The sequence below is a fragment of the Aspergillus affinis genome (genome assembly GCF_023601865.1).
Source record: "Aspergillus affinis strain CMG 70 chromosome Unknown NODE_258_length_15775_cov_86_035610, whole genome shotgun sequence".
Taxonomy (NCBI): Eukaryota; Fungi; Ascomycota; class Eurotiomycetes; order Eurotiales; family Aspergillaceae; genus Aspergillus; species Aspergillus affinis.
The window spans coordinates 1-15,775 of NW_026516039.1; the positions used below are offsets into that span (position 1 = coordinate 1).

At 53.9% G+C, this 15,775-nt stretch overlaps 8 protein-coding genes across 8 annotated transcripts; 4 read left to right on the forward strand and 4 right to left on the reverse strand.

The window, feature by feature from the left end:
* On the reverse strand, window positions 1-444 carry gatA (4-aminobutyrate transaminase gatA; the record flags this gene model as incomplete). The annotated part of the gene is made up of 2 exons (XM_053095498.1): window positions 90-125; window positions 194-444. Coding segments are annotated over 2 exons (287 nt in total), but the record flags the coding sequence as incomplete, so codon positions are not given.
* A 610-nt stretch (window positions 445-1,054) lies between these two features.
* KD926_005188 (Zn(II)2Cys6 transcription factor) lies at window positions 1,055-2,693 on the forward strand (the record flags this gene model as incomplete). Its single annotated transcript, XM_053095499.1, has 2 exons — window positions 1,055-1,188; window positions 1,244-2,693. 2 exons carry the CDS (start codon window positions 1,055-1,057, stop codon window positions 2,691-2,693), a joined length of 1,584 nt encoding a protein of 527 aa, XP_052949834.1.
* Window positions 2,694-3,695: 1,002 nt separating this feature from the next.
* KD926_005189 (short-chain dehydrogenase) lies at window positions 3,696-4,658 on the forward strand (the record flags this gene model as incomplete). Its single annotated transcript, XM_053095500.1, has 1 exon — window positions 3,696-4,658. One exon carries the CDS (start codon window positions 3,696-3,698, stop codon window positions 4,656-4,658), a length of 963 nt encoding a protein of 320 aa, XP_052949835.1.
* A 276-nt stretch (window positions 4,659-4,934) lies between these two features.
* On the reverse strand, window positions 4,935-6,452 carry KD926_005190 (putative integral membrane protein; the record flags this gene model as incomplete). Its single annotated transcript, XM_053095501.1, has 5 exons — window positions 4,935-5,452; window positions 5,512-5,576; window positions 5,650-6,047; window positions 6,134-6,238; window positions 6,297-6,452. The coding sequence occupies 5 exons, from the start codon at window positions 6,450-6,452 to the stop codon at window positions 4,935-4,937; spliced, it is 1,242 nt and encodes a 413-aa protein (XP_052949836.1).
* A 2,171-nt stretch (window positions 6,453-8,623) lies between these two features.
* Window positions 8,624-9,559, reverse strand: KD926_005191 (uncharacterized protein; the record flags this gene model as incomplete). Its single annotated transcript, XM_053095502.1, has 1 exon — window positions 8,624-9,559. One exon carries the CDS (start codon window positions 9,557-9,559, stop codon window positions 8,624-8,626), a length of 936 nt encoding a protein of 311 aa, XP_052949837.1.
* Window positions 9,560-10,105: 546 nt separating this feature from the next.
* KD926_005192 (ankyrin) lies at window positions 10,106-11,706 on the forward strand (the record flags this gene model as incomplete). Its single annotated transcript, XM_053095504.1, has 2 exons — window positions 10,106-10,196; window positions 10,256-11,706. 2 exons carry the CDS (start codon window positions 10,106-10,108, stop codon window positions 11,704-11,706), a joined length of 1,542 nt encoding a protein of 513 aa, XP_052949838.1.
* A 532-nt stretch (window positions 11,707-12,238) lies between these two features.
* KD926_005193 (uncharacterized protein) lies at window positions 12,239-13,066 on the forward strand (the record flags this gene model as incomplete). The annotated part of the gene is made up of 1 exon (XM_053095505.1): window positions 12,239-13,066. One exon carries the CDS (start codon window positions 12,239-12,241, stop codon window positions 13,064-13,066), a length of 828 nt encoding a protein of 275 aa, XP_052949839.1.
* A 565-nt stretch (window positions 13,067-13,631) lies between these two features.
* KD926_005194 (aspartate aminotransferase family protein) lies at window positions 13,632-14,954 on the reverse strand (the record flags this gene model as incomplete). The annotated part of the gene is made up of 1 exon (XM_053095506.1): window positions 13,632-14,954. One exon carries the CDS (start codon window positions 14,952-14,954, stop codon window positions 13,632-13,634), a length of 1,323 nt encoding a protein of 440 aa, XP_052949840.1.
* Between the last annotated feature and the right edge of the window lie 821 nt (window positions 14,955-15,775).

Below are 15,775 nucleotides of genomic sequence, written 5' to 3' on the forward strand. Positions count from 1 at the left end.
CCCCCCCCCCCCCCCCCCCCCCCCCCCCCCCCCCCCCCCCCCCCCCCCCCCCCCCCCCCCCCCCCCCCCCCCCCCTCGTCGCCACTTACACATCCAGCAGCACGTTTCCGTCCAAATCGGCAATGCTGATCCTGTCGTTAGCCTATGACGTATATTCCCCGGCAGGTGTGCCGCTTTCTCTCCCTGCACTCACTAGTTACCGGTCGACTTGGAGTAATCGGTCAGCATATTCAGACTGCGCACGTCGAAGACCTCGTTCAGCTCGGCGGTCGCCTTCTGATTGTTGGGGCCGGGGATGGCGGTGGCCAGCTTGGGAGCGGCGGGCTCGTCGGCGAAGTAGGGCTTCGCGGCAGCGCGCAGCGAAGGGGAGGTGCTGATGGTGCGGACGATCGGAAGACGCGTCGCAGGGCGCAATCGGAGGCTCGATCGGAAGAGAGTGGCCATTGTGTGCGGTGGTGTATTGAGGGGTATCTGAGGAGGCAGAGGAAGGAGGAGGGGGCGATAAAGAAGCGATGAGAGAGGAACAGCTCTCGCCGGAGGGGTGATCGCCGCCGAGTCGAGTCAATTGAAAGCCAATGGAATGGATTCGAGTTCAATTGGAGTCCGATAGGAAGACCAGAGGGAGAGGAATGGGAATTGGAGTTGAGAGCGAGCGAGAGCAGGGCGCGCCGAAGCTCTTAAATCCCCGTGATGTAAACTTATCGCCCGCCCTCATTGGAGACGCCCCCCCGCGCCCGGCGTCTCTCGGCGATTTGGACCAATCAGCAGAGCCGCCGCCGCCGAGAACCGCCGTCTCGCAAACAGCAGGAAATTCCGAGTCCCTGGGGGATCTTGACTATCGATAGTATCCAATGGTACGGAGTGCATGTACATCGATTGTACATCAATTGTACATGTTCATACAGTACGCTCCTTGGTATATACTTCCCCCGTCCTTGTCCGGAAAGCGGTGAGGGTGCGTCTTATCGCCCGCCTCTTATCGGGAGCCGTCAGCGGATGTCGTCATGGCTGCCTTCAGCTGGATCTTTCGGCCCCCAGAACCGACGAAAGGACGATGTCTTACGTCGAGACCATCTCAATCCGTGTCCGTCCAAAACTCACCTCTGTGTCGCCGCCCCTTCCCATGCTAACTACCAAGAAGCCCCGTCGCAGCACTCCAAAGGTCCGATCGGGCTGCAGCACCTGCAAGTGAGTCCGTTCCCCAACAGAGTGCTTCCTGGCATCCGCTCTTCTAACCGACCAGGGCCCGGCGTATCAAATGCGACGAGACAACTCCGGAATGCCTGCGGTGCGTGCGGACCGGCCGAACCTGCGGGGGGTATACAGGACCAGCCACGGCGCGGCCTAGCCCGGCCGGCAGTATCACGACGTACAGCATCCCCTTCAAGGTGCCCGGCAGCCAGGTGGATCGTCAACTCCTCCATTTCTACTGTTCGGAGGCAGCCGAGCGACTGGCAGGATTCTCGGATCCCACCCTGTGGACGCAGCTAATCCTGCAGCGGTGCCATCATCAGCCGGTCATCCGGAGCGCCCTCGTGGGCCTGAGCTCGCTGTACCTGGACCACATATCCGATGCATCGAATCTGCCCCCGGTGTCGCTGCAATGCCGGTCTAAGAGCATTGAGATCATCTCGAAATGTCATCGGCAGTTAACCGCGCATCTTCGTTCCCCGGGCGCCTCCGTCGAGGTCGCCCTTATCTGCGGCCTCATTTTCTACACTTTTGAGTGTTTGCTCGGCGACACGAAGCAGGCCACTTGGCATTTAGATCAGGGTTTGAGACTACTTCAAGGCACTCTCGTCGAGAACCCGACCAGGTTTGCCTCGTTAGACGGCATGTCCGATCAGTTGATGGCGATTTTCGCCCGGCTCGATGTCCAGGCTAGTATCTTCGACAGCGATCGGTTCCCAGGGCTTCGGCTACTTCCACCAGAGGACATGGCGTCGTGTTCATCCGCTCTCGTTCCCGATTTCTTTGTCGATTCCTCTCACGCAGAGAACGTGCTGACCCGCCTACAAAACATCACAATGCACCATATCATAAACTACCTCGATTTGAAGCGCTGCTCATGGGATCAACTCCCCATATCCGTTAAGAGCGAACGGCTGGCTATTGTATCCTCGTTTCAGACATTCCAGTTCGCTACGGCAGAGCTACTTGCTCGAATCGACCAACACCAAAGGCCCCGACAGCATGTCCTCCTCCTACAAATTCAAGCCGAATTGTTTCACGGTATCCTAGTAGAAGACAACACCCTCCCGCCGTCAATGCGAGATATAGGTGGCGCCATCGACAGTCATCTCGAGGCCGCACTGACGCAGATCTCTGCCATCCTTGACATGGCCAGGACAGAGAGAGAGAGCCCGCTGTCCGGATCAGGGTTCATGTTATCCACGCAGTTGATCGCTTCGCTGTATTATATTTGCATGAAAGCGCAGAACCGGGAGACCCGGCAGCTGGCTGTTTCGCTGCTGCTGCACTCCGGGGTCCCGGAACGAGAGGGCCTTTGGGATGCCAAGACGGCGGCCTTTGTCGTGGAAAGCTTGATAGTCAATCATGATCCAGGTTCATCGGAAGGGGATCGGGCGGAGGCGAGGTTGGAGGATTTGGGCCGAGGAATCGTGGATTGTGGGGGGTTGGATGACGCGTTTCGGCTGTTGCAGATAGCTAAGCAGGGTGAGAGGGTGACTTAGGCTTTTTCCATCGCTTTTCTTTCTCCTCTCGCTGTGGACTGGCTGGTTATTCATGTTTCGCCTGTTGAACCTGGCTATCTGCACGACAATAGAGACAAAGATGAGGAAAGACACGTAGAACAAAGTGAAGAGGGACTCCATTTGAAGAATGGTTTCAGAGGACCACAAGTTCTCAACGGACTTGAGGCTAATTGCGGTTCTTCCTTGCAGTCAATTTTAACCCTCTGTCGGTTCAAGAGTGAGTCCTCGTCAACAATCGGGTTGTCATGGCCCAGCGGGACTAAATGATTTATCTCTTGTTGTTCTCGATTTTCTCCCTTCAACCAGCGTCTCTCGGTCTCGGCTCCGACGCGTGCATGGCTTGGCCTCTAAAAGAGTGGGGTCCGGCGAATTTCGCCGGTGATTACGAGCATCTAACTACGGAGTATGTGCTAGGTCTGTTCTTTGGTCATGCTCACGAATGAACTGAGAAAGCAATCGAAAGATCCGGAAAACAGACAAATTCTCCGCGTCTTTGACTCACCGACCGAGCGATGTTCGCGGGACATTTTGGCCTGCGTTGATAGCCGCAGGCACACCGAGCATCGGAGGCGTATGAACAAGGATGTCCTCCAGTTCTTCGCTAGATACCGGCGCATTTAGATCTTTCTCGACCTACCAGAGCTCTCGAAGTCTCCGTCGAACCCTGCATTATTAATCTATCAAGCTCGGCGCGTCTAAATCTCGCAGGCCAAACCATCGTCCATCATCAGCACTAATGATCGAGAATCGATCTCTCGGACCGGGACAGTCCCAGCGGAAAGGCTCAAGGATGAGACATGCCAATTGGGCCGTTGCCGTCGTATGCGTGCTCGATTCGTCTTTTGTATTCTGCTTGTCGTCATCCTTGTCAACCTGGCTATATATATCCGCATGAGGTCCCTGTAGGCCTTCTGGTTTTTCTCACAACAACCTGCAAAGCATCCAGACATCTCTTATCTTTGTACCCAAATCCAAATCACCATGCCATCTTTCAATGGTCTGACCACTAGCGAAGAGGTCATCGAAGCCTTTGCGCCGCAAATCCAAGGCCGAACCTTTGTGATCACCGGTGCCGGTAAACCTAGCATCGGCGAACAAATCGTCACCTACCTAGCAAAGGGCTCCCCTGCGCATATTGTCATCGCATCTCGCACTGAGAGCAAAGTCACGCCCGTTCTCGAGGCGATCAGGGCAATTGACAGCTCGATCAAGACGTCTTTTGTCCACATCGACCTATCGGACCAAGACTCTGTCCGGTCCGCCGCCAAACAAATCCTCGCCGTCGCGCCTAAGATCGATGTCCTGATCAACTGCGCCGGCGTGATGGTCGTTAAAGAATACACGACCAGCAAGCAAGGGATCGAAATCCAGCTCGCGACCAACCATATCGGCCACTTCCTGCTCACCAACCTGCTCGTCCCGGCTCTGGAGGCAGCCGCACCCTCCCGCGTTGTCAACGTCTCTAGCTCAGGCTACCGTATCTCCCACTTTCACTTTGACGACTGGAACTTCTCTGGCGGCAAGACCTATGATGGGTGGACGGGCTATGCGCAGTCCAAAACCGCCAATATCCTGTTCTCAATCGGCTTCACGAACCGCATCAAACACCGCGGTATCACCTCGACGTCTCTCCATCCCGGATATAACCTGGAGACCGAGCTGGGTACTCATCTGGGTCCTGACGATTATGCGCTGATCGACCCCATTATCAAGCGCAACACCGGCAACGAGTTCGTGTTCGAAGAGCCCCGATTCAAAACTCTGTCGCAGATTGCGGCCACGGCGCTGATCGCAACGCTTGACCCTGAGTTACCTGACAAGTCGCCGGCTTTCTTGCAGAATAGCCAAATTGACAGGCCGGATGCGCATGCTACGGATGCCGAGGCCGTCGAGAAGTTGTGGCAGTTGAGTGAGGAGATCGTGGGGCAGAAGTTCGAGTACTAGTTCATCCTTCATGAGCGATAGACAATCCAACAGCCATGAATTGCTGTTGACATGAGGCTGTATGGGTGCGAGGAATACCGGTGACTTCAAGCACCTATTGTTGACTTTTACTCGCCTGCGTAAGCCGAAATATATAAACCTTTCTTCACACCCTCTGATCTACCGTTCTTCTTGAACCCTCCCTGCTCTGGAACATATTAGAATTACAGATAGGTATTACGTTATCGAGATATATACAGCAGATAGTATGGTACAGATCCACCAACAAAATGATAATCAAACATGTTCTCGAACTCCCACCCGCTCCTCTCCACCGGATGGACCCGAACCCCTAGAAGCATCGGCAGCACCCCCGGACGACGTTTGCGTCACCTCAAACGTTTGGTGAATACTCAATCCCATCTCGCCGCCATCGTGCACTAGGATCGGCGACGGCTGGGCAACAGTTAACCGCTCTTCACTACTGTTCGGACTACTCGGACCGCCGCGCCACGACTGATCCGCGTCATGTTGGCTCTGGCTCTGGATTGTCGTCACCGTGACAGCCAATTTATCAGGCCGGAGCCGATTCTGCACGTCGTTGTCTAGGGAGCCGAGCGGGAATGGACGCTCGCGACTGGCACCCCCGGCAGCCCGTCGGGATGCCGAGCGTCCCGGGAAAGGTGTCGAGTAGTCCGGGTCGGAGCGCGAGCCCAGCCAGTGTCGCAGGAGCGGGCGCAGAGTCGCGAGGCTACCGGCTGTTATACCTAGGCCGGTTTCAATATTGGACCAGATGGCGATTTCGACGGTTGCGTCTGGAGGTGTTCTGTTAGGGAGTGGTAAATTGGGGACTACGTGGACGGTAGGGACGTACAGAGAAAATCCGGATCGGCAAAGGTTTTGACGTAGGGAATGCGAATAATCACCGCGGACGACGCACTGTATCCACCGTTAGCATGCACATAATGGCACCCGCCCAACGAAACGTCCCCCAGCCCAATCAAGAACGTACATGCACGCCATACTCAAAATACCCACCACCGCAATCTTGGTCTGCTTCTTCATGTGCAACTTCCTCACCAGGAAGATTGGCAAGATGCCCACCGTGAAGTCGCACAGCGCCGCAAACGCACTATACACGTAGGTCATGACGATGATGATATCGATGTTGATGCAGTGGCCGTTGATATCCGGGTCAAAGGCCGTGCGGGTCCAGAAGTAGGCAAGTGGTTTGCATTGCAGCAACATAAGGAACATAAAAACGAGACCGGCTAGTACGGTAAGCACCATAACGGTGTACAGGGCCCAGATGTGGATCTGCTTGACGGTGATGCGCATCAGGAAGATGCAGACGGAGATCTTGCAGAAGATAGAGGCAAAGCAGTAGGCGATTTCGCAGAGCCACCAGTACTGTACGGCAGTTGTTAGAGAAGATTCGAAGAACACGTATTCATGCCGTAATTCTCTGGAAAGCATGGAAGGTGGTGCGCAAATACCTTCATGGCCGTGACTCGTTCATGGGCTGTGAGATCGGCGAATCGCCGCCCCGTGCCGTAGATCGTGCCTCCGATCATGCAGGCCGAGAACATGACATGGAATACCTGCGACTGATTAGTACAATGTCCGGCGTCACCCTTCCCGGGGTCAGGGAAGACATACCATGGCAATAACCATAGTCCCGTCATCCCATCCGAAACCCTTCACAATGCATCCGCGCACATAGCAGCGCATCATGACGGCGACACAGGCCACCGACATGAAGACGGCGGCGACCGCCTGGACCTCGAGACTGCGGTCATCGTCCGCATTGGTCATGCTGAAGGCGTCGGGGCATGATTCCGAGACTGGAATCACAGGGAAGATAAAAAGAAGGGAGAGAAGGAAGGAAGGAAGGGGGAGCAAGGGAGAATAAGTGTGGGGAAGCAGGACGGCAGGGCTCAATATTTATTTTAGAAATTCTCGAGATTAAGAGGCTACTACTCCGTGAATTCTGAATATCTGGGCCACGATATGAAGAGTCTTTTTCCCACCATCTCTCCTCTAGTCTCCCGGAAACCAGGTTCGACTAATTTAGTGCGGAGGTTCCGGCTCGTCAGGCTGCCCCAGTGGCCATCCATCCCCTTCGGTCTTCGAGACCTCGACCCATCTGCGAGGGGAGATCGACAAAACACGGAGGCTCGCAAGGTGACAGGAAAGACGGCAGAGGAACCTCGCTTAGGTTCAGCTCCCCCCCTTGGAGTCGTTGGCATTTGTTGGAGTGGGAACGGGCATGTGGAACAGCACAAATATGGGAATTTAAGAGATGCACATCCCCTAGAGCCCATAACCAAACCCAAACGAATGGGAATTGGGAAAGCGTCGCCCGAGGACGGGGTGGCAACGCTAAGTCTAAACCACCCATGGGCGAGCGAAAAAAGCCAAAAAAGTACTCCGGAGAGGATTCTAGACTATTGACGCGGAGAGACGATAGCCAGACGGGATCATTTTTCCTGCGAGCCATGCGAAGAGCACCACTCGCGCCGGTGACCATTACACTTCTCTAGCGTTGGAACATGACGAGCAGGCTGCTCCACCAGGCCCACGGCTGAAGCGAACCAAACCGGCAGTGAGACCGTCGCCACGAGTCAGAACCGGTCGTTACCACCTGCCAATCCAGGAAACGGACAAGAGATTGTCGCCCATGGGTGAGCGGATTGGGTCGCGCTCAAGATCCTCACCCGTGGAGCTGTCAGGATGCCCGATGGCCGGGCATGACAGCATGCCAGTTAGAGTTGAATCGCTGGAAGTGCCTCCTAACTCCTAAGGCCCCGAGCCCTGCGACGTGCTCGGGGCACTGTATCTTCTCGCAGTTCTCGAGGGGTGGACTTGATCCAATAATGTCCATGGTGCTCCGTACTCTGTGAACAGGAGATTACAAAGACAAGTTAGTCCGTTCTGCCGCTAATTAAAGGCCGAGCGAGCAGCGACTGGGCGAGAAATGAAAGGCTCCACTCGACTGGGAATGTAACAGGTTGACACGCCTTGACGGTTGATCAAAACAAAATAAACACGAGAATGAAAAAATCATCGGCCGCAAGGACCAATTCCCTTGTTCCTTTTTCTTCCGGAAGTGCCTGATGGACCCGTTCAAGAATTTCCGTTTCGCTCGCACGACATCTCCCCAGACCTTCGACTCGAAGGGTTGAACTGCCTCCTGGAGTCCCGATTCCTGAATCCTTTCGCCGAACAATACAATGTGTTGATTCCTTCCAAGCGTAATGATCCTGCAAGGGCCTTGGCAATCCCAGCCTGTCGGACTTGGGGGTCCAAATTACCGAGGTTCCTGGCGTCTGTATTCGACTACTTGTAGCCCCTGGCTTGCATTGTCCATGCCTCTCCCTTTGGTTGACGAAACACGGGAGAACCTTCGTCGCATATGTAGAAGAGCGTTTCCAGTCGACTCTCTCGGTCGCACAAGCCACCGAGCCAGAAAATCGTCTCAAATCTTCCATCTGGGGACTAGTTTGCCTCTTGGGAGACGGACCTGAGACGCTCTAGTAACGTAGTGGCCAGCCACTGGTGGCAATCCTCTGCCCCTGGGCTGGACTCTCGGAGAATGTGTTGGCCTCACTTCCATTCCTGGCATAGAGATTATCAAATGCGTCGCAATTACTGAAGACGATGCAGTAGTTTCTTGTCCTATGAACTCTTGAAACGTCTGGGATCTTGTAAGACGCGGTCTTTCCGATGACCCTTTACCATATATTTCACCAACCTAGGGGGCACGTAACGCGGACAGGCGCGTGCTTCCCCCCTAAGCCCCCGAGTGTTAACTTGCAGCCGACACCGGGCGACATATCCGTAGGGGTATCTACTATTTTGAAAGCCGGAAGATATCTAAATAGGGTGCGGAAGGAGTGTACGGCGCTGAGAGGGCATTGGCGAGCTGCGTTTATTGATCGATTATTTTCCCGTTTCAGGTCCAGGTCTTTCCATCCAGTCCCAGTTCAAAGTATGCCGTACCCCTTCCACCAAACCGCCCAGGTCATCGGGACCAGCGCGCCCAGGAGTGCCGCTCCGAGCGGAACCTCCAAAATACTCCAAACCCAGATTGTCCCGATCGCTGGCGCCCGCTTCATGACAGCGTAGTAGGGGTCCTCGTTCGTGATGGTCACTAGCTTCATTCCCAGCGCCACGGCGATTGGCAGGAATATCAATGTACGCCAGGACGGCGGGAAGAGCAGTCGTCGCAGGAACGATAAGGACATTTTTTCCGGGCTCCAGGGAAGAAGCGATATCGATTCACTGGCGCGGGGGTCCCCGCGAATAGCGATCGATACAATATGTCCGTGGGCCAGATGGACCAGGAAGGTAAGGATGGGGAACGCTACGTATCCCGAATCCTTGAGAAGATGTTCCATATTGATGCTTTCCGCGTATTGGTGGGCGGCGAGGTATGATAAGGTCAAGTGTAGCGTGGTCAGGGGAATCGAGAGGAGTAGCGTATCGATGAAGGGCGGAATGGGCGGCGCGTCGTCGGGCGAGTGGGTGTCTTCTTCTTTCCCTGCTCCTTCTCCCTCCTGCTCCTTGTCTTCTTCGTCTTCCTCGTTCTCTCCAACCTCTTGCACGCGCGACGTCGAGTTGGGACCATTGGCATCCGACCCATCGAAATTCTCGATCTTGCCTGTTTGCGGATCGATCGTCACGAATCGCGTGCCAGGCCCGGCGTCCTGCTCGCTTGTCCCACTCGGCATCATCATCCCCTGAGAGATCAAATCTTGCTGTCGCTCGGCGATCAACTCCACCAGTGTTTTGCTCTTCGGATTTCTCGTCGATTCTCGCGGGGGGTGGGCCATGGGGATCGAGGCCGGGTCGAAGGTGTCGTTCGCGGAAGTCGCTGCGGCCGCGGCTCGTCGTTCTTTTCGATTCCGGGGACCGGCCATTTTTGGGGTGATATAGATCGGTAGAGGTGGAGAGAAGGGAGCGTAGGGGTTACTGCTGGTGGTGGTGGTGGTGTTGTTGTTATGGTCGCAAGGCAAGTGAAGTGACAAGTGAAAGGTGGAATCGTGTCACCGCCGGACTTTAGCCCGGGTTTATACTCAGTTCACTTGGCACTGTACAGTAGTGTTTCTCATCAACTCACCCCTTTTGCTTCCAATAAAATACCATACGATGGACACCACAGCTCAAGATTCACTGTTGTGGTCACTCTCAATATTCCTCTCACATGCTAATCGAGCCTCGTCGCATATCCAAGCAACCTGTGTTAATTCTCTCCGTTCCACTAACCCAACAGCTTTTGCTCAGAACCCTCTATCTGAGATGTAGCACAAGGCACTGGCTGTGATACTGAACCCTATCACGAGTTAATGGTCTCAACATCTTGGCCGTGTTCCCCTGCCCCGTTGGCCCATTAGGAAGCAGCAGGATTTGCTTCCTTCTCTCTATATCAGTGTTTCCTTCTCTTGTTTGACAGCCAAGCTGCCAAAATGGGGTTAGAAAGCCAGAGTGTGGAGGTCCTCACCAACATTCTGCAGTATCTCAGTCTCAGAACCGTCATCAACATGCGCCTCGTCTCGCGTAAGTGTTATTCTGTCCCACCTATTTGACCACGCCTTGGCGTCTGACCCCGTATATAGGTTTTTTTGACGACCTGATCCTGGTCAACATGTCACATTTCAAGCGTCTCAGCCAAGATCTAAGCGATGCCCTGGTCTCCAAGCTGTTATATCGAAAAATATTCGATGACCAGGTTCTATTTGCCCGAGTAAAAAGGGTCGCAATGCATGCAAACCTCACAATGTCGAAGTTCAACGATAAGCCATGTGGCACTCTCAGACTCTTAGATTGTTTATGTGATGCGCTTACGTTCTACTGCGGTCGTGAATGGGTAATCAAGCACATGAGACATCCATTGGACTGGACCGACGAGTGGGGTGACGATGAAACCATGGTGTTAGCCGCCTGGTTTGGGCGCTCGAGAACCGTTCAGGGACTTCTGGCCAGTGGTCGCAACATCAACCTGCGACATAAATACCTGGGCAGTTTGATGTATGCCGCGGCGTTCAATGATGACGGCGATCTGACCGATATTCTCATCGAGAGAGAAATGAATTTGCAATATTCCGAAGGCGCCTACGGCGATCCCTTGCAGTTGGCTGCATACCGTGGCTCTGCTACAGTCGTTGAATACCTTCTATACTCTGGCCTAACTCTGCTTGCCAACGCCATATCTGTTGGATACGGCCCGTTTGGGAGTCCGCTCGGAGCCGCGGCTGCGGCTGGACACGCCGAAATCATAGGCACGCTGGCTTTTTCAATGCAAAGCTCGGAAATCGTGGGCCCAAACTCGAAGACGCCTCTCCACTACGCGGCCCGTCACGGGCACGCCAAGGTCGTGACTGAACTCCTAGTAACAGAGGCCGACGCCAGCCTGACCGATGACGATGATAACACTGCGCTCGAAGTTGCCGCTAGAGAGGGTCATGTGGACGTGGTCAACGCCTTCCTGGACGGCCTTCCATACACATCCATAGAAACCGCCGACAGCACGATACACGATCATATGGCCCTACAATACGCCGCATGGTTTGGCCACAAAGACGTCGTTCAGGTCCTGGTCGACCGTTCCCTTGGCCGGTCCTATACCTGCAACGGAGATCTCCCGCCCGCTATCTTCTGCGCTGCGTTGCGTGATCATTTCCAGATCGTGGATATTCTTCTGGCCTATGATCGCGATGAAATCGATTTTTTCGGTACTCCTATGCCACACACCTTGCTTACTCGGCTGGTGGAGAGCGGCTCAGTCAGAATGATCCAGCATATCCTTGCTTCCGGAGTAGACGTGAATGAACGGGACGCCAACCAGGACACGGTGCTCCATGTGGCATGCAGATTCGCTCGACCACTGGTTGTGCAAGCGCTGCTGGAGAATAAAGATCTCGAACCGAACCGTGTGGATGCCGATGGCTCGACGGCATTGGATATTGCTTTACATGAGGGATGTCACGATATCGTGGCGATGCTTACTGCTGATGACCGCGTGATTGATGACTTCGGGCTGGATTGGCAGGTACGATCGGCTGGCTGACACTTGGCTAACTGGGTAGCTACCTTTCGTGTGCTTTGTGATGATCAAAAATGAACGGTCGTTCTGTGTATGGAGTCAGAGGGCTGGATCTTGATCTACGGGAACTACCCTGTGAACGCAGATATCTCAAAGAAAGTCTTCTTCCACTCTCTTTGTGCTTTGATGGCGCAAGAGACAAAAGAAATAGGGGGGAAACAATGACCGACCCCCGACCTCAAAGTACTATGCCCGGGAAAACAATGCGCGTTTAAGTTTACTATCCACCATAGACTCACAGATCACGCGTTATTCCGTAGAGCGGCACGGTACTTGCCATGGCGCTTTGTTCTTCCTTTGTCATTGAAACCATTCACGCCCCTTTTTTTATCAACTATAAATAAAGTCTCTCGCGGGATTATCACTTCCAAACCTCACTCACAGCATCTGGCTACGGAAATCTCTATCCGCCATCTACACAATTGACAGTAGTCACCTCCAAAGCAAGCGAGAGAAAGGCGGCCAGGTGACCAGAAGTATTCCCAATCTACCCAGGATGGCAAATCCACAAAATGAGGCACTAATCCGCGAGATTGAGGCGGCTGTAATAATATGGCGTCCTTCGACTAGAGTCGCCCTCGCTTTCACTAGCGAAGATGTTGATCCTACTGTCAATGTGGGAAGCCAGGGCTTAGCGAATGAATCCGACTACGCTGTCTCTTTTGCTCAAAACACCATTGACCAGGTTGTAGATACCACTAGGGATAACCTTGAAGCAATCATAAGCGGCGAAGCGGGTGCTGAAATTTTCGCCGATGACGCAGGCTCTACTGATGTCTTGATAACGGAGCAGTCAGCAGAAGAGGAGCCACGGGAGGACCAGAGCGAGCCAGAGGCTGCAGAGGGGGGAATTAACCATGCGCAAGGGCAGAGAGACTCCCCTCCGGGCCCCCCTGCCAGCGAAGGCGGACTCGGAGACGATTCCGGAGACGATGATAGCTCGTCTGATGATACAACCGCATTGCCTGAAAGAGTGCGCACCGGTGAATTCAAGAAGCACGTTACTAACCTTGGCCCCAACGATCGTCCCTCTACTCCTGTCCTTCTACGCTTCAAAGCCCCGGCCCAACAAGAAACAATGGCGTTTGACGTCGACCGATATGACTGCGATACCCTCAACGTCGAGCTACGCAAATACAATGGTGCAACTACACGCTATGATCAAGAGGTCCGCGACATAATTCCCTCGGTCGATGTCGACGTGACTGGCCTTGGTTATGTTGAAGAGATTAAAACCGTGGGCGTGTATCTGAGCAAGGCAGGTGACGTTGCGGGTCTCATCATGAGTTACATTTTCGATGATGATGAGACAGCAGCCTTTTAGGCGTGCAACCTCGCGTCTCATGGGATGTTCTCACTAATCTTTTATTTGAACACGGAAAGGATCTGTTTTCCCCTCTTAGGGACTTCAGTTGACCATGCAAGTCTGCAGATAGCAGAGTAGCGTGCAGAAAGTAAGTTCACTGTGTCCTTGTTTTTCGTTCAAATTGTATTGTTTATCTTGTGGTTCATGTTATCCTTCTTTTCTTTCCATCTGTTTTCCAACCTCAATCATTCAAATATGGCATCAAACGCTATCGTGAGTTTTCACAACTTCCAACCACTCAAACTAACAGGAGAATGACCAGTTGAATATCTGCAACGAGTATTCTTCATGAACTCGTAAATACCAGTTCTTTATGCGATGGTGGCTTGGCTCAAGGCGCTACAGTTCTAGAGAACGCGGTAATGTCCCCTTTGCTTTATTAAATCGAGCGAGGCTGACATCGGGCGAGGGTGAAACCAGTGAGAAGGCGGACAAAGATTATATTCCATTATAAATATTGATAGACTATCCAGGCACACTCCCTCCATTTGTAGTCATTTCCATCGGACGTGCAACCTTCCTATCAGTTCTTCAATCCCCGGCTGTTAAGCACGTACCCGAAAGCCTCATCCAGTATCTCCAACCCTTCCTCAATTTCGTCTGGTCGCACTGTAACGGGAGGCGCCAATCGGAACACGCCTCCCATACCCGGTAGATTAACAACGTTGCAGGAGAGGCCGCGAGCCATAGCGCGATCCGAGACCTCTTGCCCCAAATCCGACCCGGGGGCCTTGGTCTGTGCGTCAGCGATGATCTCGATTCCCTGGAGAAGGCCGCGGCCGCGGACATCGCCAATGCACCAGTATTTTGATTGAAGTTTCAACAACCCTGCGCGAAGCTGCTCTCCCCGTTCGACTGCCCATTGGCAGAGGTTGTCTCGTTCTACCACTTCCAGCACCTTGTTTCCGACGGCGGCCGTGAGAGGATCGTTCAGATGGGTCGTCAACCACAAGAAGTTGGCTTCCTTACAGCCACGCTCAATCTCCGCCGTCGTGCTGACCGAGGCCAGCGGCAGACCACAGCCGAGGGTCTTCGATAGCGCCAAAATGTCGGGGACGACGCCGTCGTGCTCAAAGGCAAACATTTGACCGGTACGGCCCACACCAGTCTGAGCCTCGTCGAGAATGAGGAGCATTCCTCGCTTCTTACACTCTTCGCTCATGCGCTTGAGGTATCCCTCCGGCAGATCGAGGATGCCACCGGTGGATAGAATTGGCTCCATGATGAGGGCGGCCAGCGAGCCGACGCTCTGACGATCAACCATCGACCAACCAAAGTCCAACTCGGTCTCCCAGTCGTACGAGCCGTCCGACTTGCGGAAGATGGAGCGATAGGCGTAAGGAGCTGGGAAGGCGAGCTGGCCTGGCATTGTGGGGCCGCCGTTTTTGCGGCCGGCGGAGTAGGTCGCCGAGCCAGCGCCTTGCGTTAAGCCGTGGTAGCTCGCAGACAAGGCGACGATCTCGAAATTGCCGGTATAGAGCTTGGCCATCTTGATTGCGGCCTCAGTCGACTCGGATCCCGTGTTCAGAAAGAAGGACTTTTCTAGCGGCGCCGGCAGAAGACGAGCCAAGCGTTCAGCCAGATCGACGACGGGTTGAGTGATCATGTTGCTGATGAGGTGGTCCAACTCGCCCACATATTTTCGAACAACTTCGACAATTTCGGGATGTGAATGACCCAGGAGAGAGCTCATTTGGCCCGAGGTGAAATCTAGGATTTGGCGATTATCGGTAGTGAAGAGTCTCGTACCCTGAGCCTTGGAGACTACGACGGGCGAGAAAGGCACGCCGGTGGACATCAGGTACCGGTCGGCCTTGAACCAGAACGGGGTGAGATCGGAGGCCATGATGGGTGATGGGAATATCAGGGAAAGGGTGGTGGGTTGGTTTGAGATGAAGTTGGCAATCACAAATCTTATATAGTCGTTCGATGCTCTCGCAATTAGTGCTTTGGTGGTCTGCGATAGCATGTTTCCCGCCGGGCATCACCACACATGTTCAATGGGAAAAATATCCGGTGATGCCTGTAGATGGACGAACCACCATGCATCTGGTATCTTGTCCGCCGGAAAGCCGGGGATGGCTCTGTTTCCGCCGGACATCGAGAAGCGGCAGACCGATTGTCTACCCTCTTTTACGTTCGCACGAGGTACTGGATAGCAATTCGATGCTACAAGGCCCACATATTGAAGGTGGCCATTTTCGTATCTCATGGCAAAAGCTTGGGGAAGAAGAAGCAAGACGGAAGAAAGACAAAAAGAAAGCAACCAAGACAGCAGTGCAAATAGTGCAAACGCGTCAAACATGCCAAACAGTCCCCCGGTGGCAACCATCGCTGCTGCCTCAGGTGTCAAGGCATCCTACGGCCATCGTCCGTTGTTACGCGATTTCCCTTGCGACATACGTACTTGATTTTCTAGCCAGGTCGACAGCCTTCTCTTTCCGTTTTAGTGCTCACCCCTCGCCGCTTTTTGCTCACTGAGTAGTGTGGAAGCGATGGATGTCTTGTCTATTGGGTGGCCGGAGTGGCCTCTTATCTAACTTAACTAAGATAACGTAATCAACCACCGAGCGGCGGATACCATCGAGCGGTGTACACAGGCCAGCTGGTCTTTTTAATAAGCTCAGGTGGACTATTCCACTTTTCACGTGACTGCCAAGCCACTAT